The sequence below is a fragment of the Tubulanus polymorphus genome, chromosome 7, assembly GCF_964204645.1.
Source record: "Tubulanus polymorphus chromosome 7, tnTubPoly1.2, whole genome shotgun sequence".
Taxonomy (NCBI): Eukaryota; Metazoa; Nemertea; class Palaeonemertea; order Tubulaniformes; family Tubulanidae; genus Tubulanus; species Tubulanus polymorphus.
Window position 1 is genome coordinate 8,437,849 of NC_134031.1, and position 25,927 is coordinate 8,463,775.

Genomic DNA, 25,927 nt, shown 5'->3' on the forward strand with positions numbered 1-25,927 from the left:
CCGGGGAATCCCCTGAGTCAGGCCGGATACCGCTTCTTTTAGTTTGTGTACCCTTGGTTCGGCTGGATAAACTAGACCGACTTCCAGATCAAAGTACATCCCCAGATATACAAATCTCTGAGTGGGGAGCAGATGCGACTTCTCCAGATTCACCCTGAAACCCAACTTGTTTATTAAGGCCAAGGTTTTCTCCAACCCTTCCTGGCACTCCCTTGCCGAATCCGCCGCCACCACCAACCAGTCGTCCAGGTAAACGAATAGACGTACCCCTTGTGACTGAAGGCGACGCTGAACCGTTTTCACTAACTTTGTGAATAGCCAGGGGGCGGCACTGAGCCCGAACGGAAGAGCACGAAATTGGTAAGTTTTCCCTTGCCACTTCACCCTGAGTAATTTGCGGGACCTCGGGTGTACAGGGACCTGGAAGTAAGCGTCCTTTAAACAGAGCTGCCAACCTCAGAAAGATGTTGTCAGTACAATTTTTTTGAGTTTGTCAGTATTTTCTTGAGGTTGTCAGTATTTTTCCAAGAATAACGCGACACGAAAAAAGCTGATGTTTTTATGATCATCAAAGATTCTAGAGTTTTTGGTTCTAATGATAGCGGTTCTTATTCTAAATCTAATTGCTTTATTAATTCATAGCCCCTTATTACAGTTTATGATTCATAAAGGTCTTAATTTACTCGTAATTTAAAGCTTTTATTATCATTGAATTAAATCATAAGACGCGCGCCACGTGTGTCTCAGTAGTGTTACAATACAGCGCATGTATTAATAGCTATATATGTTCTCTATTGATCACTGCTACTACAGCAGGGAAGTGTGTCTGTGTGTGAGACTATAGTATTACAAAAGCATTGGCTGCTCTGGCTGCTTGCCAACAGGTGTTGAAAGATGAGACAGTACTGACGGGAATAATGACGGTTGAAAAGATGAATAGCTATCTGATAAGATGAATAGCTGATAGCGTTCCACTACTAATTGTAGGCCTACTATTGACTATTGAGTCAATTATTTTATCAACTTTCAGAATTCTATTCAAGACCCTACTAATTACTTCCTTGGGCGTGGTCATCTTGAACTTTGGACACTTGAGTAACTTGTTCAAGGACGATAGATCGATCACTGTCCTGAGACCCCCGGATGCCTTGGGTACCGTAAACAAACAGGAGTACCAACCGAGAGAGTTGGGGTCCCGAACTAATTCTAGGGCCCGTTTCTCCAACAGCTCTTCCACTGCCGGGATGACATGGGACTCTTGCCCTTTCTTGGGTCTCATGTCCGGTGGGTTTCGACACAGTCGTGGTTTCTTTCGAAATTCCAAGCGATACCCCGCAGAGACGATTCTGCTCTGCCAGGTGTCGCCAAAAACGTCCTACCAGTGGGAAGCGTAGTCCTGAAGACACGCCCCCACTGGCCGACCTTCACTGCTGCCCAACTTTGGGTTTCGGCAGAAAGGACTTCCCCTTTTGAGGGCCTTTCCCTTTACCACGAGACCGAATTCGTAGCCCTTTAGTATCCTTAGAGTCGGACCCAGACCAGCCTGGTCTCCTAAACTGCGCCCTGGGTAGTTCCCCCGTCGAAGGGAGGCCTACTCGCTGGGTATCATTGTTGGATACACTCTTTTTCGGAATCCTGAAATTGGGCTTAGCCCTAGATTCCTCCATCCTTTGGACCTGCTCGAAGGCTTTCGAACCCCATCCCGAGAATAAGCGATCCGAGGTTCCTAATGGAGCCCTATAGAGACATGTCTTAATCGAATCGGGTAGTTTAGAATCTTTAAGGAAACTATGCCTGACCGACAGGGCTAAATTTGCCTGAAGCCTAATAGCCAGAGGAACCTGATGGCAGACCGCCCGGCTCATAGCCTGCAGCAGACGCTCCAAAGTAGCGATCCCATCTGCCATGTGATCCAAATCGGGATTATTCTGTGAAACCGAGTCCTTGACCGCCTCCAGCTCTCCATGCATCGCTATCAAACACATATCCTGGAAGGACCCTATCTGACACAGCGACTCCCCTAAGGCCTACATGGCATTAACTGCCTGTTTCGGGATATGGAAACTTAAGGGCTGCGAGGTTGGCAAGCCCAGCTGATCTAAATCTGTGTCTATACGGCCGTGTGGCTTAAATGACGCAGTGGGGTATTATAATAGACCGGCCGAAAACCCGGAATTTTTGGATCCTAGGGCGTGAAAAATCTAAAATCTTTTATGCCCGATTCCAAGGGCGGCTATGTCCAAGCCTCGGAAGCCCGGGTCTCACCCCACACAGCCGGGTCTAATGCTTCCTTCCATTCCGAAGCGTAATCGGGATGTGGAGCGAGAACCACCGCATCCGGGTCGTCTGGGGCTTTAAAAATCTTCGCACAGGAGCCCCTATGTTGGGTGACCCGAGGCTTTGGGACGGTTCCCCCATATTTCGAAAGAACGTCCGTAATGAGCTCCTTATAAGGCATGTCACCCGTATTCCTAGCATCGTGCACATCAAATAGTGAAGGCGAGGAGCCCCTAGGCCTACAGCCTAAAATCGCAGCTGAACCCGACAAAACGGTGCTCTGATTAGCCTGATCCTGAAAAGCCCCTTCTTTCTCGGAGGGCTCGTTTTCAAAATCGTTGACGTTGCCTATCGACAATCGATCCCCTTGCTCCTCGTCCTCTTCCGAGAGCAATTCGGGGTGGGGCTCAGTCTCCTGAGGGCGAGATTTTCCCTGCTGGGTTTGAGCTCTGAGCGAGTTCAACTCCGCCTTGAAAAATTCACAAATCTGCGATAAATCCCTGTCCCCATGTTCCAGCGGACAGCGGAGGCAGAGGCTGTGGAGTAGGATCCCTAGGCTGATCTTTATGGCGCACTGGGGTCCTACCCGGTGATCGTGATCTAGACCAGGACCTACTACGTCCGTGTGCTCGAGACCCTTCTTTATAGGGACGATAATCCCTCCAGGTTCTATGAACCCTAGAGCTCGCAGAACCTGACCTACGTGATCGCCTACTAGTTCGACGTTGTCGGGAACGAGCCCTGTGGCCGTGGTGCATCCCTCTGTACCTGTGGGACCTAAGGCCCTCGGAAGAGGAATCCCCTGACTTCCGTGATGAGGCATTCCCTGACGATGAGACGTCAGAGGAACTCGAACGCGAGCGGGTCCGTCCTCGGGTAGACCTCCGTGACCCCTGAGGGGACCGGGATCTACGCACAGAACTTGGGGCCGGGCCAGGTTTCGAGCGAACCAGGGACCGGGATATCTCGCGAGGCCAATCTAAGGCGGCCTTCAATACCTGAGACCCATCACCCCGAGTGGGGCCAGACTAGTCTGTCGGACCTGGGCACCGGACTGAAGCTGCGCCTGAGCTTCACTCTGGTCTGAGCTGTGTGGAGGAATATAGCTTGACTTAAACTTATGGGTCTGTGACCTGTCCAGTCGAGTCCATAATTCCTCCGACCACTCCATGCATTCCCCGCAGTGAGCGGAGCGGTCGCAGCTGGAACCCCGCTTAGCCTTTCGGCAAGCACGGCAGATTTTGTGTGAGTCCCCTTCCCCCAAAAAAGGGGGCAAGAGCGCACTGCACAACTTCTCTGTCCTTGATTGGACATCTGAAATTAATAATCTGCAACGATAAAATCTATTATAATCAAAATAAAATTGAATACGGTATTACTTACTTGTAATAATAACTCCTCTACCGATACAATAACACCCTTTGTGCAGTCCCTAGAGTAACTATAATAGGGATCGGGAGATAATAAATGGCCTACGTGACCTGAACAATAAAACGATGAGCGGTCACGTGCATTGAATAAGCCGCTGTCACTTAGAAACGTGAAGCCACGCCCCTACGCAACGTCGCCGCGGTAAACGAAAAAGGACGAATTAATTAAAAATTAAATTTATATAAGCGGGCACAACTACGGGAAACGGAGGGCGTTGCCGACCGAAAAAGATTGTAATAAAAAGGGACGATCGATGGATTGCTCTCACCCGTAAAAATGTCGATTTAGCCAGTAAAGTTAGTCGATGACGACCATCTTTCTACGCGCCATAAAACAAAGATGAGTAGGGTAGGTGGCGCCAGCTGATGGTTGGCTTACTCTCAAAGTCATTTATGGCGGGCGCCAGTCGTCTAAAGCAACTTGGCTGTTATGTCAGTACAGGGAACGTTTTTTGACGGGAATACAGTTTTTCGTCGAATCTAAACAAAGTTGACCATGTCATCGACGGCGGTTCGTCATGTCTTCTATCGCATCGATATTACGTCGTTTAACCCGAGAACCAATGAAAAAAATACTCACATAAAAAAACGTACCGCGATTTTACATGAATTGGCTCAATGCCAACCTCATACTGCTGACAAAGGTAAACCAAAAAATTCATACAATTGTCTCAGTTAGTTTTACCTGGCAAGTTGTCTTCGCCATTCGAGAAAACTGTCCCTTTCTCTGCGATCAAGTTCATCAGCAGTTGTATCTTCATCCCATTCTGGCCTGAAATGTAACTCATACACACAATTTCTCAACAGTTCATTTTGATTACAAAAGCAATTATATTAATAAGAAATGAGATTACCTTCTAGGGATATGTAAAAGATCACGGAATCTATCTTGCACATCAGCTATTTCCTGCTTTTCCTCTTGAGACAAAATTCCTGTTGCTTGACTCGGGTCGATGACTTGAATGTTCAACTTTTCTAGAAAAGAAAATCATTTTTCTAGCGGAATAATGGTTTTTTTCGTTCTCTGAAGTCTGTAGTATAGGAGGAATTGACAGAAAACCATCGAGTGATTTACCTGCAGAAAATTCAGTACCAGCTAGCTCAGCAGTTGCCAGGAAGTCGTCAAGGTTGCTTTGTTCAGTGACCGATTGTAAATTTAATCGTCCCCAATCAAAACCATCATTCAATTCACTGGTGTGAACCTATAAATACATTAATGATTTATTACATTAGAAGAGAACTTACTTTGGAGTTGATCACATTCATAACTTTTGAATAAAAAACCCAACATACAAATGATTCATGGCCTTTAGTTTGTCGTCCACCAAATCGCTCTTTGATTACTGCCCGTCCCAAACTTGACAATTGCTTCTTCTTTTTGCCCATCTTCTGTTGAACTTATATGATAGGCTAGTATGCGTAGTCCGAATGCACTTAAAAACATAATAAATCAATGATTATTTATCAGTTACAATAAGATAACTGAACGAACGAATGAATGTCCGGACGAAAAGTGAACACAACAGCCTACCGGAACTAAAGTCCCAAGTTGGTTAAAGCTGTTAAGGTCCCTCCCCAAAGTAAACTCATCACAAATTTCAATGAAAAATTAGGAAGCTACACTTCCCAGAAGGATGACCATTATGGGCACAGAAAAGGTCACAGGAGGGCCATCTTGTGTCTCATCCAGCCAATTTCTTTTCTTATGCTGATGGGCCCTAGTTAAATTGCGTATAGAAGAATCTAGATCGCCTTCAAAATTTTCCTCCAAAACCTCCAAATGAGTAACTAGGGGTCCAGGGACACCATGCCCACTTGGGAAGTGGTTCCAAATGCTCAACAATCTAACAATTTCAATATTCAATGCCCCCTGGTGACCATATACAAAAACCAATGACCTTGAAACTCACCACAATCATAGAACGTGTCAGCAGCTACGATTTTGTAATTAATTGTGATAACAAAATATGCCTTGTTACCAATTTAATATGAAAATACTAAGTTATTCTACTATTCCACGCCCCCTGGTGACCATATTCAAAACCCAATGACCTTGAAACTCACAACAATCATAGAACATGTCACGAACTATAACTTTGTAATTGATCATGGTAACAAAATATGCCTAGGTACCAATAAAATAAGGAAATACTAAGTTATTCTACTATTCAACGCCCCCTGGTGACCATATAGAATAACTAATGGCCTTAAAACTTGTCACAATCATAGATGATATCATGAGCTAGAACTTTGCAATTGATTGTGGTTACAAAATATGCATTGATACGAATATAATATAGAAATACTAAGATATTGTATTATTCAACGCCCCCTGGTGGCCATAAACAAAAACCAATGACCTTGAAACTCACCACAATCATAGAACATGTTATAAGCTACAAGTTTCTAATTGATTGTGGTAACAAAATACGCTTAGGTATCAATATAATGTGGAAAAACTTTTTCCCACCTACAAATGAGTACTGATGACACCAAGACGGCCACCAATTGCGTCATAATTGGCTGATCAAAAATACCTGTCTCAGGTATAAAACATCCCTTTTCAAAGAATACCCATCACAATTTACAATGAGAAATGGCAAACCAGTATGGAGCTACAGGACTCAGAATTCGGACCAAAATTGACATTTTTGGGCACTAAAAAAGGTCATAGGACGGTCATCTTGAGTCCGATCGACCAAATTTTTGTTATGCTGATGGGCCCTGGGGGATTCACATACATCCGAAAGATCAAGGTAATTGATCAAATCGTCTTCAAAATTTCCCTCAAAAAGTTAAATAAATTGCCCATGGGCAAAGTGCGGTTTACCTTGAAAGCTAGAGGTTGTTTGGAGTAAGGGCATTGCTTGAAAAATCTTTTCAATTCGTGACTTCGAAGTTCTAGAAGCTTATATTGTATTTTATCTTTCTTAAAGAATTATTTTGTAGTCAAATTAGACAAAAGATAAACATTTGTTTATGGTCTACGTCCAAAATTTTGCAGGGTACATGCAGGCGCGGCAGGGAAACTATTTATATTTTCAAAGAAATATTTTTCACAATATGAAAAAATATTCAAATAAATTCATATGATGTCACATGTCAGAGGGCGGCTGAATGTTGAGTCTTGGAAACGAAACCTTTTCCAATGTATGGCCCGGAAGCTAAAACCGGGGCGTAGTATTAGATCGTTTTAAATCCTGGAATTTACCATTACAATATTCAGACCTCAGCCTATGCCTATAGTTTGCTGCTTAGTATTTTCAGGTCACAAGAAATTACAATTTATTACAAATTCTATCAAACAGAAAACACAGTGCTCATCTGCTACGACGATTATTCAGCCTGTTATCATACCAAACGTGCACGCGCCAAGCAGCGTTACAGCATCACCATATAGAAGTCTTTATGAGCGTGCGTTTGTGTGCGCAACAATCTTAATGTTAGCATTCCCGTGCACGTGGAGGCCTTGACATAAAGTGAATCTCAATCAACACATTCACCGGGTATTAAAATGAAACAATACCAACGGCAATATGTGAAATAATTATATTCTCACCAGCAGTGAGCATTTAAAATTCGCACATATACGGCACCTAGTCCAATGAAACGTTCGCCCTTAATGGCTTTCCCATAATTATTTGAGTAGCGCCGGAATTCCCCGTATATCCCAAAAACAGCCAATCACATTCGCTCCTAGAGACGACGCCTCCTAATCGAGATCATTGCAATTTTATACGCAAGAGCTAAGAATTTTCCCGCCAAAAACAGTTTTTCGTCGAATTTAAACAAATTTGACCATGTCATCGATGGAGGTTCGTCATGTCTTCAATCGCATCGATTATACGTCGTTTAACCCAAGAACCAATGAAAAAAATGCTCACATAAAAAACATAGGCCTACTGCGATTTTACATGAATTGGCTTAATGCCAACCTCATACTGCTGACAAAGGTAAACCAAAAATGTGTAAAAAGTGTTGATTTTGGCGAACAACAATGGCTGCCAGTCGGCCATCTTGATTCTGACAGGGCCAGTTTTTGGGCTGAAGATGTGTCTAGGGTAGATACATGTATGGACCAAATATCAAGACATTATCTTGAAGCATCTTCAAAACTCCCCAAAATAACTGAATTCCGTCTACGGATGGACAACAGACTTAAGTCCCAAGTGGGCTAAAAACTTAGCTAACGTGGTTATAATTGAGGCCATGGAAAGATCGCGCAGTACAAGAGAGTTTTCGGTACATCGCTTATTACCCATCCGTTACCGAATGTCTATCTGACCACTCGCAGAGCCTACTGTGTGACCGTCTCGTGTCCACTGGAGACCTCACTGTCTCCTGTCCACCTGTCTACCTGAATGTCTCTCTCTTCTGTTAACCTGGCCGGAGACCTGACTGTTTCTGTCTCCTGTCCCAATCTGTCTACCTGGTGAACTGACTGTGTTTCTGTCTTCTGTTGACCTGACTAACCAGAGACCTGACTGTCTCTGTCTGACTGTCTCTGTCTTCTGATGATTTGTCTCACCGGAGACCTGACTGTTTCTGTCTCCTGTCTAACTGGAGACACATGCAACTGTTATGTCTTAGCGCATTAATTTTGTACTATTTTCGACGTATATCGGGTAAAAGTGCAGATCTGCACCTCTCCGCGTAAACGGTTCAATCAATTACATTAAATATCATTGTTTCAGATTCAAAATGTCATCAGCAATTCAGTACATTGCCATTGGTTAATTTCAAAACTTCACTAGAAAGATTTTAGCCTGGATTCTGTCATTCATTAGATTTCGTCAATCACGAGAGGTGCGGATCTGCACTTTACCGTATATCGGACTTGGGCCATAAACCTCCCTACTCGATGTTTTTTTTACAACTTCTGATGAGAATCAAGTAATTTATTTTACATGGCCTTCCCGGCAATATGCTGCCCCGGGTTCGAATCTATTGTTAAAGGCACAGGGACCTGACAAAAAAACATTTTGACCCCAGTATCCTAGGTACTATATATAAAAAGACAAGGGAGCCAACTCTCCGTCAGTCTGAATACCAGTCGTTGTTACGGTTCCGTACAACGTCTGACGCTAAAGTATCATATAGTGGTTAACTCCTGTTTATTGCAATGCAACAACTGATTTTAGTGTCAAATCAAACCTTTGTACTAAAATAAATTAGTTACCTTGTTGACTTTGAAAACGTGTTTTATAATAAATTTTTTGATGATTTAAATCGCGAACCGGGGAATTTATTGATTTGATTTGAATTGATTGCCACTATCGGGATTTCCAATACGGACTAAATTAATAAAATGTGAAAATTCAATGTCTCTCTAAAATTACTCTAAATGTTATTTTTTGTTGATAAAACGCATAAATTTTGGTCAATTTTAACCTTAATAATTTGAAACAAGAATAATATCTGCATTGGCACCAAGTTTAAGTTCGAATCCGCAATTTACACTCCCATCATGCACCACGAAAAGCTGCCATATTTGTTATGTTGCTTCACTTCCACTGTTTTTTGAGGCGACTAGTCAAAAGTTTTGAGCTACTACGATCGTCAAAAGCTACTTAGGATTACAAATTTATGCACAAACAATAGTTAACTTCCATCTGATTACAGAACAGTCAGTTTGAGGTAAGTTGATGGTGTTTTAAGGGGTGAAATAGATGCTCAAAGCCTCGTCCCTCAAAATGAGGGACGAAAATTAACCTTATATGAGCACTTTCGCCCTAGACGTTGTTTCAGGAACAACGGCTAGATACTAAAGTCTATTTATTTTTGATTGTCCACGATCTTTTTGGGATATTATGCTTAATTTTGGGTGTGCATACCTCAAATAGGTCTTAATCGAATCAGTAGAGTTGTGCAGTCCAGATAAATCATCGTTTTTATATCCATTTTGTACCGAGTGGAAGGATTGATGAATATTCTCGAAAGTTGAGCTTAAAATCGGCGAGAAAGACCGCCATTTGGTTCCAGTTTGTTTACTTCTTTATGCAAATGAGCAGTGTGTACCATGTGATCTGGGTAAGTTTATTTTTTATGGGGGAGTACGTTGCTCGCACGTGTTTCACTACGTGGGTACGGCCGTAATGGCTGCGCTATCATAGGCCTAAATCATTGCCAAACCACATTGTTTTGATACCTTTGACAAAGCAATCTTTATTCACTAAAACGGCTTTCTAGAGTAATATTGTGAGTCGTTGATTGGTCTCTTGGCGACAAGAAGCTGCTACATCCCCCATGATATAATTGACGCATCCTCGCCTCATTTGCATAAAGAAATAAGCAAAAACGAACAAAATGGCGGTCTTTCTCGCTGATTTAAACCTCAATTTTCGAGAATATTCATCAATCCTTCTAAACAGTGTTAAATGGATATAAAAACGATGATTTATCTGGACTGCACAACTCTACTGATTCGATTAAGACCTATTTGAGGTATGTACACTCAAAATTAAGCGAAATATCCCAAAAAGATCGTGGACAATCAAAAATAAATAGACTTTAGACTAACTCTCCGTCAGATCGGTCGTTTGGTAGGCTATGTCACTTCAACAGTTCGTAACTTCGTTAATTATAATCCAATCCACTTCAAGTAAAATTAATCTTAAAGATAACAAATTTCTGCGTTAGACTGGGTGGTTTGAGAATGATTTGAGTGCCTTTGAGATTGTTAAATCGTTCCGATTAATCCGAAAAAATTGGCAAAATCCGTCTGTACCGCACCAGCATGGAAGTAAATATGACCATGATTTTTGAAAACAAACGGCGCTTTCGACCAGAAATTCTGAACCAATTTTTACAAACGAGGGCGTGTTGGCAAACACAGGATCGTAGAGCGATGGAGATCACTGTGGTGTGGAGACAGCCACACCACAGGGGTTTGGCGATGGGCTTGGATTTTATTTCCGGGTTGTTGATAATCTCGCAAGAATGGTGCTAAATATGAACTGCAAATAAATTCAAAATATCATAGAAATACTTTGTGATTATATTGTTTATTTATCCGCTATAAAGTTCCGATAAACAATTGGTCGTTAAGGATCATCATCAGACAGTCGTCACGCTTTACTATATAAAATAACAAGGGATGAAACGCAGTTCAATTCGTGCCTGCCAGAAAGTTGGGACAGTCACGTGACATTCACGCTTCTTATTTGAATGAATGCAAACCCGAAGCATCTAAGATGGAAACTATGATACGAAAAATATTTGAGAATAACTTACATTCAAATGCATTTTTTTTCTATGAATTATATATTTGATCATAATTTATTCTTTATAAGTTATTAATTTCATATGAATCATAATCCGACAATTGATATCGGTCTGTGAATATGTTAACTTTTCATGTTAAAGTTTTAAATATGATGACATCCTCAGAATGTCACATCACTGTCCCAACTTTCTGGCTGGCACAACTCTGAAGGCGTTTCATCCCTTGTTATTTTATAGTAGCGTGACGACCGTCTGATAATGATTCTTAAAGACCAATTGTTTATCGAAACTTGATAGCGGATAAATAAACAATATAAACACAAGGTATTTCCGTGATATTGCGAATTTATTCGCAGTTCATATTTAGCGCCATTCTCGCGAGATTATCAACAACCCGGAAATAAAATCCAGCCCATCGCCAAACCCCTGTGGTGAGCCACACTGGTTGGTGAAGCGAAGGATACTGGGGTCAAAATTTTTTTGTCAGGTCCCTGTGTGGTTAAAGGTGGTACCTCTAGCTAGATGGATACTGTATCGAATGCTTAAACGTTGAATCGGTGATCGACCCGATCAGAAGAATAGTATTGGTCAGTTGGTTCACAAGTCTTGGTTCGATCGTTCGATCTCGGTCTTCACGTGAAATTTATTTTCTGGCTATTCAGTGGTGAAACAGAATACCACTACAAGATGGCGGCTATGTAGAGGGCGTTATAGGTCGATAGCGATGTATCTGCCATAAATACTAATCCGATATACACTAACTTTAGGCAATATAAAAATGATATTAGGTTAGAGAAGTATATAATAGAACTTGGTGATGACTTAGGAACTAGTTTATTTGAATTTAGGGTCGGGTCCTATATTTTACCTGTGAACAAATTTTCAAACCTTCATTTAGACAGAGCCGATAGAATATGCCCCACTTGTAATACTTTAGGTGACGAATCCCATTTTCTGTTTGACTGTACCTTACTTAACGAACAACGCAAAAACTTTTTGAATTTGAATACCTTTAATACCCTTGATATTCTGAAAAACCCAACGGTCAACTTAGCTAAATTCATTAAGACCGGCTTAGATGTATATAGATCCCTCCAATAGTATATATTATATAGTATTGTAAATAGTTGATGTATATAATAGTATATATAGTATTGTAAATAGTTGATGTATATATATATTTCGTTACGTTTTCATTCTCTAAATTCTAATCACTTTAGTGTTGTTTTGTAAATATTTGTATATACATGTGTAATAGTTTTCCTCCATATACCATGGAAATGGTTGGAGTGTAAATAAATCGTAATCGATGTATTGCTGGTGAACTGTGCGGACGTACTTTCGGCGCGCTCCTTGAATATAAACAACCGTCGAGGTAAATTTTCACATTTCAGTTACAAACATTATCCAAGGAAACTATTTTTTCTACCTTAGTGCTATTATATTCCGTTGCCGTTTTTGTGCGTTTAGCCCGTATTAGCTGAGAATTTAGTATTAATTATTCGGCCACGACAGACACTAAAAACTAGTTTACGCATCAAACGAATTAACATTGCATAGTCGACAAAGACTAATTGAACCGGTTGATAACAAACGAACTAACGAGCGTAGGGCCTAGATTAGTTTAGCCTAATTCTTTGCGTCCAGTTAATCCCGTTTCTATATTGAAACTTAACCGATTTGTTTTTCTTTTCAACCACAGAATCTGTGTGACATTCGGTGAGACCTGGAGAAAATGGCGGGAAGACAAAGTGTTTCACCCCCTAACAGGAAGCAGAAGACTGCAGCATCAAATCGACCCAATCGCCAGAATCATAAATCGACTGAGGAAACGGCATCACGTGTGGAAGCAAACAATGGAATATCGTCAAAACTTGATGCGATTCTTTCCCAGCTTTCGAAATTAGAGCTTTTAGACGACTTGCAGAAGGACATGACCGAAGTTAAACACTCGCTTGAATTTTGCCACCAGGACGTACTAAAGAGTGAAAACGAACAACTTAGAAGCAAATTTTGCAATTTAGAGAAAGTTGTCGCTGATCAGGACGCAATTATCAAATCGGACCATGAACTACTCCTAGATCAGCAATGGCGTAGCATGCGCGATAATTTGATCTTCTACGGCGTCGTGGAATCCGAAAATGAGAATACCGAGGACTTAATTAAAGGCTTTTGCGAGAAAGACCTTAAGTTACCGAAGACGACCGTGGACTCATTCAAATTCGCGAGAACACATCGCCTAGGACGAAAGAAAAACGAACAGAAAAAACCGCGCCCAATTGTTGCGAAATTCGAGTTCTTCAAAGATCGTGAACTGGTACGTTCAGTTGCGAGAAATCTCGCGGGCTCGTCTTTAGGACTGAATGAACAGGTGCCTGAGGAATGGGCGACGAGACGACGCGAAAAGCTCCCCGAGCTGAGAGCCGCGAAAGCGAACGGAAAACAAGCTTTCTTTGTACGGGACAAACTCGTTATCCGCGAAAACCGTGACCGCGTACCGATGGACAGCCACTAGGAACCAGCGGAGGGACTATTCGTAGACCGGACTGTCCTTGTATCTCGAAGTTTTTGTTATGTTATAGAATTTGTAAATAGTGTAAACTTATGTGACAGTAATCCAAATGTAAATAGAAATATCGTTGGCTCGCATGTAAATTCTCATACGGTAGATACATACCCTGATGTAAATAGTAACTATCATGTACCTGATGTAACTCCTAACAATTTCATTTCTGATGTAAATAAGCGAAATGTTAACACTTCTGATTTAAATAAGCAAAATGTAACTAAAGTAACTTTAGTACAGCAAACGCAGCAAACATAAGTGAAATGTCTTGTATCAAATCATCATTAAAGTTTTCTACGCTGAATGTATGTGGCCTTATAGCTAAACTCGATATCCCAGAATTTAGTGAATTTATTAGCAATAATGACATCACATGTCTCACTGAAACTCACTTAGATGATTTAGACGGTATTTTAGGTTGTAGCTAGCCCGCCTCCCATATGGCCACTTTAAAAATAGGAAAAAGTTTTCAAAAAAAGGATCAGGTGGCGTCGGTATCATATATAGGAAGTTCTTGAAAAATGAAATAAAACCAATTTCGACTGACTCTCAGTTTGTATCTTGGTATTTATTAGACAAACATTTATTTAATCGCGACAAACATGTACTTTTAGGTGTAATTTATATTCCTCCAGAACATAGTCGTTATTATTCAGAAATAGCTATCAGAGAAATTGAAATAGATTTTATTGCAATTGAAAGTTGAGTATGATTTCAATGTGTTAATTTCTGGTGACTTTAATGCTCACACCGCTTGTATGCCAGACTTTTTGGAACCTGATAATCACATAATTCAAGATGATAACTTAGACCCTATTGTTGACTCATTGATTAATTTAGGCGTTCCCACTAGAAATAATCAGGACAAAAGAACGAATAATACAGGCTATCAACTAATAGATTTGTGTAAGAACCATTCATTAATTATCCACAATGGCAGATGTGGCAATGATCAGACAGGTAATTATACTTTTAGGAACACTAGTGTCATCGATTATTTTGTGTGTGATTTAGAACTGTTTGGTTATGTTGAGGACTTTGAAATAATGCCTTTTGACCCATTATTATCTGATGGACATAATCCTATTAATCTGTGCGTGTATACGAATTCTAGGGACACCATTGCTAGCGATAATGAAAGGGGTAATGAACTCGCGAACTTTAAAACTTCAATTAGGTGGGACAATACTAGATCAAATCAATTTTTCCTGAATGTAGAATCAAAATTACGAGATAATGATTTAGATAAGTTACTTTTGGATGGGTTGCGAGATCTAGGAAATCAATCGCCAGATGACATATTCATTAATGGACTTCCCGATAGATTTGTATCTTCTTTATTATCAAGTGCTGATGAGTGTAATTTGATGTACCATAGAAAAAGTAGGAAAAGTAATAAATGCAAAAAAACGGTTCGCAACAGATAGTTTGGCAGGGACTGTAGAGATGCACAGAAGAAATATAATTATATGAAAAAAAGATATAGGGGTTGCCCTACCCCTTCCAATTTTGAATCCCTTAAGAATTCATCTAAAAACTATAAAAAGGTCATCCGAGGAAACATGAAAAAACAAAAAGATGAATTTATTAAGGAATTGAGAGAATGCGAAATTAATGACCCCAAAAAGTATTGGTCGATGCTAAACTCTGCGAGCGGAACAAAAAATAATGAGGCTAATATAGATATTGATATTTTTCTTGAACATTTTATGAGATTAAATGATTTGAATAATGTTAACAATGAAACCGATGACGGTGATGAGCCCCCAGACGTGGGTGACCCTCCTGTCTATGACAATTATATTTTGAACAGTGATATAACCAGTGATGAAGTAATTAAGGCTATCTCTTTACTCAAAAACAATAAGGCCCCAGGCATTGATGGAATCACGAATGAGCTGTTGGGAGTTAGTCAGTATCCGTTTTTAGTTGATATATTACAAAAATTATTCAATTTAGTTCTTAAAACTGGATATGTTCCAGATATGTGGTCTATAGGCGTCATCAAACCATTTTCAAAAAGATTGGCGATCCCTCTAATCCTGATAATTATAGAGGTATTACCTTAGTTAGCTGTCTTGGTAAATTATTTACAAGTATCCTAAATCAAAGATTGTCAACAGTAATAAGGATAATAGGCTTTCAGATCAAAGGTCGAACGGTTGAGCTCATTAAAAAACAAAACATTAGAAGTAATTTAAAACTATAATATATTTTCATAACCGTGTGCATTTTATATTATAACTAAATATTTATTCTAAGATATCAATAATTTAAAAAGCATAATATATTCAAATAATAATATATAACAAATATATTCAAATAATAATAATTATTCTGTTATTCAACTGAAATACACACGGTTATGAAAATATATTATAGTTTCAAATTACTTTTAATATTTGTTATTAATGAACTCGACCATTCAACCTTTAACCTGAAAGCCTATTATCCCTATTACTCTTAAAATATTCATGTAGATGAATAACATTTAAATTGACAGATTATTCAATATAAAAGTATATATTTACAACATTATTTCAATATTCATATTTGTGTTAGTTAGATGTTTAAACATTAAAAGTGTTAGTAAAGTGTGATTGAAATAATGCATGATATAAATCATTGAACTTCTAAAATCAATTTTAATAAAAAATTTAGTATTAAAATGGAAGCAAATAAGTACTACTGCCCAACATGTAATATCAATATAGATAAATCCCAAAAAGCAAGACACAATAAAACTAAAACACATTTAGAGAATAAATTGAAACTAGAATATAAAGATGATATATTAGAAACTAAATTAGATGAATTAAAGAATGAAAAAAAAATATATAAATGTGATACATGTAATCAATCATTCAGTGATAAAAGATATTATAATGAACATTTAAAATCTAAAAGTCATATTAGAAATAAGAATAATGATATTTTAGGTGAAGATTATTTTGATAAAGATAATGATAAGAAACAGAAGACAATTAAAAGCATAAAAAATAAATTAAACAATAAAAGACCATACATGGAAGATGTAAGAAATTATATTAATTCATTAGATAATAAAAAAGATATAGAGATAACCGAAGCATTTAAAAGTGATATTGGCCCAGCAGCTATCGAGTTTAAATTTCATAAAGGAAAAACATTAGAAGAAAATAAAAAACATTTAGAAAATATGAAAGAAATAATAAAAATAATTACTGATGTTGAATATCCTAAAATAAGTATATCAGTTAAAGTAAAGTTTATAAAATCTGAAGATAAACCAATATATAATATAAATTCTCATTCACAACATATTATATATAAACAACATATAGATGATAAATTAGATAAATGTTATAATGAAGTAAAAACTAAAATAGAAGAGAAATATTTTGAAGGATCTGGTTTAATATTTGATGAAATAATATTTATGACTTTACATGTTTATAACACAAAATATAATAAGTTAACTAAATCAAAACCAATTGATGAAAATAATGTATCATATTATAAAGAACCGGATATTGAAGCATCGAGTTATATTAAACTACCATTTAAAACTAATGCTGTTATGAATGTACAAAATTTTGATGATAAATGTTTTCTATGGGCTATAATAAGTTGTTTACATCCTGCAACTTATAATATTTGTAGATTAACTCATTATAAACCATTTGAAAATAATTATAAGATAGATAAGTATCCTGTTAGAATTAAAAACGTCCCAAAGATAGAAAGAGATAATAATTTAAGAATAAATGTATTTGATTTAATCAAATTACCAAATACAAAAGGTAACAACATAAAACATTATACATAAGAACCTTTATATCTATCAAAAGATTATGATTCGAATGATGTTATAGATATATTATATTATGAAAACCATTATATGTGGATTAAACAAATTGATTTATTCTTTAGAACAGAAAAAGATCACCATAATAAAATATATCTATGTAGAAAATGTTTACATAGATTCAGTAATGAAAGTAGATTATTAAATCATAAACAATTATGTGAAAATCATGATTATTGTAAATTAGTTTTACCAAATGAAAAGGATAAAATATTAGAATTCAAAAAATATGATTACAAAAATAAAGTTCCATTTGTAATATATGGAGATTTTGAATCATTAAATAAAGAATTAACTGATCAAGATAGAAAAGAAATTTATTATAAAAGAAAGAAATTAAATTCTAATGAAAATGATTTTTCAGATGAACCACCAAAAACAAATACTATTAAAAAGATTCATCAATCAGCTGCAGCTTTCGGGTTATATATTAAATCTGATTATCCAGAACTAATTGAAAGTGAATATTATAATTACAGAAATGAAAATGTTATCAATCATTTTTGTGACTTATTAATTGAATATGAAATAAGATTTAGTAAATTATTGAATACAAATATAGAAATTATAATGACAGAAGAAGATAAAGAAGAATTTGCGTTTGCAGATAAATGTTATTATTGTGAAAAGATATTTAATTATAAAGATAAAAAAGTAAGAGACCATGATCATTTGAACGGAAAGTTTAGAGGCGCTGCACATGAGAATTGTAACTTACAAGCTAAGAAAATTAATTTTGTTCCAGTTATATTTCATAATCTATCAGGATATGATGCACATTTATTCATCAAACAGTTATGTCATAAAATAGAAGAAATCAATAATGAAATAGAAATATTAAATTCAAATAGATCAAAAGATAAAATACCAACTTATAAATTTAGAATGTTAGCTAAAACATGTGAGAATTATATATCATTCCAATTTGGTTGCCTAAGATTTATAGATTCATATAGATTTTTAAATAGTTTATTAGATAACTTATCAAAATCATTAGTTGATGATGAATTAAAAATATTAAAACAACACTACCCAAATAATGATGATTTTAAATTAATGAGATATAAAGGAGCAATTCCATATTCTTTCTATAAAAATCATAATGATTTCAATATAACTGAATTATTGAAAGAACAATTCTATGATGAATTAAAAAATGAATATGTTAAAGATGAAGTCTATAATAGAACATTGAATATTTGGAATCATTTCAAAATAGAAAATCATGGGCAATTAGTAGATTTATATTTAAAATCAGATGTATTATTATTAACCGATATATTCGAAAGGTTTAGAGATGTAAACCTAAAATATTTCAATATTGATCCTTGTCATTGTTATTCTAGTCCAGGATTAACATGGGATTGTGGATTAAAATTTACAGATATAAAAATGGATTTGTTAACAAATATAGATCAATTACTATTATTTGAAAAATCTATAAGAGGAGGAGTTTCAGGTGTATTAGGTGATAGATATTTCAATGTAAATGATAACCCTGGATATAAGTTATTATATATAGATGCAAATAATCTATATGGTTGGGCAATGATGGAACCACAACCTTATGGAGTATTTGGAATAAGTGAAGTTTTACAGAATGAAAATAATGATAAATTTGATTGGAAGAAAAGAATTCTAGATATTGCAGATGATTCAGATACTGGTTACTTCTTTGTTGTAGATTTAGAATATCCTGAACATATTAAATTAAAATCTAGAAATCTAGCTTACTGTCCCGAACATAAAACTGTAACTCATGAAGAATTATCAAATTATCAAAAAAGAATTAAACCCGAAAATCATATTCATACAGAAAAGTTAATGGTAACTCAAGAAGATAAATATAATTATGTAGTACATTATAGAATGTTAAAGTTTTATCTAAAACAAGGAATGATTCTAAAAAAAGTACATAGATATATTTCATTCAGTCAATCTAAGTGGTTAGAAAAATATATAGATTTTAACACCAAACAGAGAACTAAAGCTAAAACTGATTTCGAGAAAGATTTCTTCAAGTTAATGAATAATGCATTCTATGGTAAGACTTGTGAAAATATTAGAAATAGAAATGATATTGAGTTAGTTAGTAATGGTAAAAGAATTAGACATTTACAAACATATCCTAAGTTCATTGGTAACAGAATATTTGATGAAAATTTAGCCGCAGTTAAGATGAGAACATCATTGAAATTTAATAAACCAATCTATGTTGGCGCTTCAGTTTTAGAAATATCAAAATTACTAATGTATGAATTCTATTATAATGTATTACAACCACTTTTTGGAGAAAAACATATAGAAATACTATATTTTGATACAGATTCTTACATATTAAAGATAAAAACTGATAACATAACTGATGATTTAAAAACATTAAAACATCATTTTGATTTTAGTAATTATCCTAAAGATCATGAATTGTTTAGCAATGATAATAAAAAAGTTCCAGGGAAGTTTAAGGATGAATTAGGTGGTGAAGAAATGATAGAGTTCATAGGTATTAGATCTAAAATGTATTCATATAAAACTAAAGAACATGAAGCTAAAAAGTTAAAAGGAATAACCAAAAGTGTAGTAGAAAAGAATATTCATTTCAAAGATTACATCAATTGTATATTCAATGAAGAAGTTAGAAAACATAAGATGAGATGTTTAAGATCTGAAGATCATGAAATGTTTATTGAAGAAATTGAAAAGATAAGTCTAAACCCATTTGATGATAAAAGATATATTTTAGATGATGGAATTCATACAGTTGCTTATGGTTGTAATTTCGATGAATACTTAAAATTTAAAAGAGAAGAAATAAAAGAGAACGAGATAATGAAAAGAATTCTAACGTGTTAATCAAATTTTAATAAAAATATGTTATTAAAATGGAGAGTAAACAAACACACAGTGAGAACAACAAATTATTTCTAGATAGAATAAAAGATATCACAAATGTAAAATCTGTAGATTATAAATTCAAAAAGTTAACAGAATTAACAATCCATAAGAAATATCTAATTACAAATATTGATACAGTTACTAATAACTATGGAGATAAATTAGTTATACACTTAGAATATGAAGGATTAAAAGGAAATACATATAAATTCAGAACATATTTACCAGATAGATTTCATAGATTATCAAGTGAAGATCTAGAAGAATTATGTTCTGGAGATTTCTATTTCGTATACAAAGGTAAGAATGAAAAAGGGCACCATGAAATAGATTTCGAATAAGAAAATATGTAAAATAAATGGTAGAATTAAAAGAATACAGAATATTTGTTGATTCTAGAAGACTTACAGATTATAAATCACATAATTTACTAGTACAATTAGATAGAGAATTTAAGAATTGTGTAGATTTAAAATTAGTTAATATAAGTTTATGTAATTCTTTTTATAATATGTCGAATAAAACTATTGAACATAGAGCCTTTTTAATTTTTAATAAAAATAAAAATGGATGGGCCTATATATATTTAAAACCGGGGTTATATAATTTAGATACATTAGCACAAGAAATTAATAGAAAAGCCTGGCACAAGTCAGGTAATAATTCCGGGTTTAATATTAGATTTTTAAAAAGTGAGAGTACTGACAAAATAAAGATAAGGTTGTCTAATAGTGAAATACATGCATTTATGGTAAAAAACCTATAGCTAAACTGTTAGGAATTCCTCCAGATAAATCTTTTACAAATATTGATGCTACACCAAACTTAATACCTTTTACACACATTTATATCTATTGCAATTTAATCGATCCTACAAAAACATTCGAAGCAACTAAAGATATAACTTGTAATTCTGGTTTACTAAACATTTTACCATTGAAGAATGTTAAAGAATTTGGAACGCAAATAAATTATAATTTAACAGAATGTGATTTCAAACCATGCATTCCTCGTTTTAATAATTTTAGATTAGAAATTAGAAATCACAATGGATACTTAATTGATTTAAATAATTTCCCTGTAATTTATGAATTAGTTATAAGATGTAGAGAGTAATTTTTTTCACTATATAAATGAATATAACTGTTGGACCGAGTATATGTTTTGGTTTTGATTTTAAACATGGTAAAGAAATGAGAATTAAACTAAATGATGTAATTACTGATATAAAAAGTAAATCATTTAACAATGCATCAATGATTAATAAAGAAAAATATAATATAGAAAAAGTAATTGATTTAATTAAATCACCTTTAGAATATTATGAATTAAATGAAGATGGAATTATTGATGATATTAAAAACATATTAACCAAAATATATGATAATCATAAAAGTAGTAATGAAATAAATGTTGAATTAATCATAAATAAGTTAACTAAATATTTTGATGATAGTAATTTTTTTGATAAATAAATGAGTGATAATAAATGGAAAACAACTGGATTATATAATGGAGCATTACTATCAGTTGGAACTGTTGGTTATTCAATGGTATTAAAAAAAGTATTTAAAATGGGAAGTGTTAATGTTGATAGATTTGATATAAATGATATTTTAAAATTAACATTAGCAGTTACTTTATCTAATTTAACTATTGATTATTTAGAAAAACAAAAATATATTCCTCCCATATAAATGCATAATTATTTTACTAAATAAATGGCTTCTGCAGTTATAACTATTATAGGATCAGCAATTGTTAACGCTTTAGCATTTACTGGTGGTGGTTATTTATTTAAACATATTGATAAAAATGGTTCATTAACAGAACAAAAAAGACATAACTTAGCGTTAGAAAAATATAATAAAGCAGCAGAAGAATATAGAGAAAAGAGGCAAAACTATATGGATTACATCAATAAAGAATTATATGATCAGAAGATTTCACATAGAGATTTTCAATCAGTTGATGATGCAATGAGTTTATATAACGCGGTAACCAATAAAGAAAAATTACATCTACATAAACCTACAATATCAAATTATTATACCCCAAGTAAAGAACAGAAGAAATATGAAATAATATGGATTTTAGGCGGAACAGTTATTGTTATATTTGTAGTATATAAATTTACTAATTAGTAATTTTTTTGCTAAATAAATGGAAGATAAAGTTGATAATATTGACATTATTCCTCATGATATAAATAAAACTAAATTAAAAACATATTTAGAAAAACAAATATTAGAATTTGAAAGAATATTTAAAATCTAAAATTATATATTATTTGATTATAAGTGGTTCGATTACAATTAGTTCCGTAATAACATTTCTAGCAATATTCAGTCCATTAACACCTTTAGCTATATCAATTGGTGTATTAGGATTAAGTTCAAGTGTTTTAACTGGTATAAGTTCAAAATTAAATATAAAAAGTAATAAAGAAAAAATTAAAACTAATATAAAAGAAATTAATAAATTAAAGAATACACTAGATTATATCATAAGTTTAAATGGCCATATAACAGTTGAAGAACAAGATAAATTATTAAAAGAATTAATAAATTATTAATTTTTTAGTTATATAAATGGTAGATAGTTTTCCAAAAGCTTTCCAATATAATAAATCAATTAAATATAATATTCCAGCAATAGATTTTAATAAAGATATTACATATAGAAATGAAGTTTTAAATTCATTAATTGATTTATATATTTATGTTACTGAAAGTAATCATTTTCATGTAAAGATGGAAAATATATTTCATGTGTATACAATTAATTTCAAAAATTTAAATGAGGCAAAACAATGGTTATTAAAATCTAATATGAAGTATTGGCAGAACCAATTAAATTTTGCTGTTTATTGCGCAACAACAGGATGTGGAATTAGTTGGAATGATCATTTAAACAAACCAAGTTTACCATTGATGTTATCACTTTTTAGATTTCATACTTATTTTCAAATAAAATTAATATTAGATGAATTAGAATGTCCTTTACCAGGTTCAAAATATTTTAAAGAATTGAATAATAATATTTATTTTTCTAAGTTTTATAAAATATGTAATGAATTTAATATTAATTCAAATAAAGATTTTAGAGCAAAAATTGGAACAATGGGTGGATTAGGAATATTATATACTAAAGAATTTGGAAAAATAATGACAAATTCAGATATAAGAACACTAAATTGGAATGAATTACCAAAATATTATAATAATATACAACAACAAAACAATATTGGTTGGGTTAATTTCATTTTAGAAAATAGTGAAGGTTTTACTAAAGCTGGAATACAAAGAATAAATCAATCTATTAGAACTTATTTGATATGTATTCTAGGTGCGCAAGTTGAAACAAGATCGCCAATAATTGGAAATGATAACACTTCATTCGATGCGCAGAAACAATTCAAAGTATTTTTTGAAGATTCAATTCATAATGATAAAAATAGATCGATTCCGGAAAACATTGTAAGATATCAAAATTATTTAGATAAATCACATATTAGATTAAATTATTGTATAGGCCCTAATCTATTTATTATTTCTAATGATTTAGTATTAAAGATGGGAAACATAATTGGTTATAATAATCTAATTAAAACTGCAACAATAAATAATTCATTTGGATTAAATGATATAAATAAAAAGATTATTACTGCTCCAAAATTAATGGAAGGTGAAAAAAATAAAAAACACATTCAATCAACTGAAACTAAAACTAATAATATTAAATTAAATAATGATTCTAAAATAAAATATTACAATACATCAGAAAATATTAGAACTGATAATATTCAACATGATATAATTAAAACTGATCATGATAATAAATCCCATGAAAATACTAAATTAGCTTTAACTTGTATAGGAATTGTAATCGGAGGAATATTATATTTTAAATTTTAATTTTTTTATTATATAAATGGAAGAAGATATTCCAATGGATCCTTTAGATGAACCTGGTATAAGTGATGAACAACAACCTGATTTTAGTGAAACAAGTTTTAATGATGATAATAAAATAGAATATAATACTAATTTAGATGAAGATGATGATTATGATGATGATGATTCCGAATTACGTGAAAAAATTATATAAATATTTTAAAGTTCCTGAAAGTGGTAGAATTTCAACTAGAACAGAAAGAAAAGAATTTATGAAACTATTAGTAGAACAACAAGAAAAATATCCTGATAAACCTATGGAATTATATAAAATGAAATCTAGAGTAACAGATACAATTGTTAACGAATTATTACCAAAAGTTGTAATACGTGAAATTGATACAGAAGATGTTGTAGAACAAATTTTTAAAGATGACCCATATTTCACGAATAATTTAGAATTTAAAAATGATTCATGGTATTATAATCTTGAATTAAATAGGAATACTGTATCAATTCAATTATCTAGGATGGGTCAAGAAAATATTTTTGAACCTGGAATGCGAGCATTATCTACAATTGAAGGTTCAAAAGGTGGTAGAGAATTTCTCAGAATTATATGGAATGCACTTGATAGAATAAATGAAGAAGAACCAATTCATAATATTGATATAAACAAATATTCACCATTTAAAATTCCAAATCCAAATCCTACTGATGAAGATTTTGTAAATCGATTAGATAAATTAAGATCTTCAACACCCGAAACATCGAGAAGAGATATTCAACAAATTGATAATGATTCAAGTCAACTACAATTAACATTAGAAAAACAAATTGATAGATTAAGTGATTCAGAAGAAGAGATGAATAGTACTGGAATAAATCGAATACAATCTATACTAAAAAAGGATTTCTTAAATTAGCTGATGAAGAATTAGAAGCATTTCCTGAACAAACACGTAGAGAAATTAAAGGTATTCAAGAATCAGCTGATGTAAATGCTAATATTAATATGAGATTTTCTAAAATAGCCATGTTAGAAAAAGAATTAGCTATTGCAAATGAAAAATTAGAACAATTAGAATTAAATAGAGATCTTAATGTAATTTATGAACCTGATTATGAAAGCAGAAAGTTAGCTTAAGTAAAAGAAATAGATGATTTGAAATATAACAAAGAATTACAGGAAAAAGAAAGAGATATATTATTAAAATCATATGATCTTAATCATATTAAAAGATTAAAAGATGTTTTTAAAGATTTGTTGATAAAACCAAATTCTGACATATCATTAAAAGATAGAATAAAATTATTATTTAAACTAGAAGGAATAACAATTCTTTCAATTCTAACAGCTGTAACTATGGTATTTACAACAATTGGTTTAGCAATATCAAATGCTTTGAAATCTACTCCTACTCCTACTCCCAATAAACCGGATAAACCCCCGAATGATAATAATTCTATACAAGATAAAGTTAAGGATGGTTTAAAGAAATTAGCAAAATATTTATGGGAACTATCTAAAAAATCTGCTGCAGCATTGCCAGGAATTATTGCATCAATTGTTGGTTTTATATTGAAATCTGCAGGAAACATTATTAACTTTGCTGCTGAACATATTATTTTATTTTTAATTACAGTTGTAAGTGCAATTATTTTTGGGTTAGTTAACATGATAAAAAATAAATAATTAATATTTTTGTTAAATAAATGAGTGGGAGTTATATCAATCCTTCTAAGAATCATAGAATATCTAATGCTATTAAAGCAAATAGATCACATCATA

At 33.8% G+C, this 25,927-nt stretch overlaps 1 protein-coding gene across 1 annotated transcript in view; it reads right to left on the minus strand.

Moving 5' to 3' along the window:
• LOC141908894 (large subunit GTPase 1 homolog) overlaps positions 1 to 11,613 on the minus strand; it is a 49,917-nt gene extending 38,304 nt beyond the window's left edge. The window contains exons 1-5 of the mRNA XM_074799167.1: positions 11,444 to 11,613; positions 5,001 to 5,140; positions 4,783 to 4,909; positions 4,562 to 4,682; positions 4,393 to 4,479 (exon numbers count right to left, since the gene is read on the minus strand). Coding sequence (XP_074655268.1) covers positions 4,393 to 4,479; positions 4,562 to 4,682; positions 4,783 to 4,909; positions 5,001 to 5,093 — 428 coding nt within the window. The 5' untranslated portion in view covers positions 5,094 to 5,140; positions 11,444 to 11,613. The remainder of the gene's footprint in view (positions 1 to 4,392; positions 4,480 to 4,561; positions 4,683 to 4,782; positions 4,910 to 5,000; positions 5,141 to 11,443) is intronic.
• Positions 11,614 to 25,927: the final 14,314 nt, after the last annotated feature.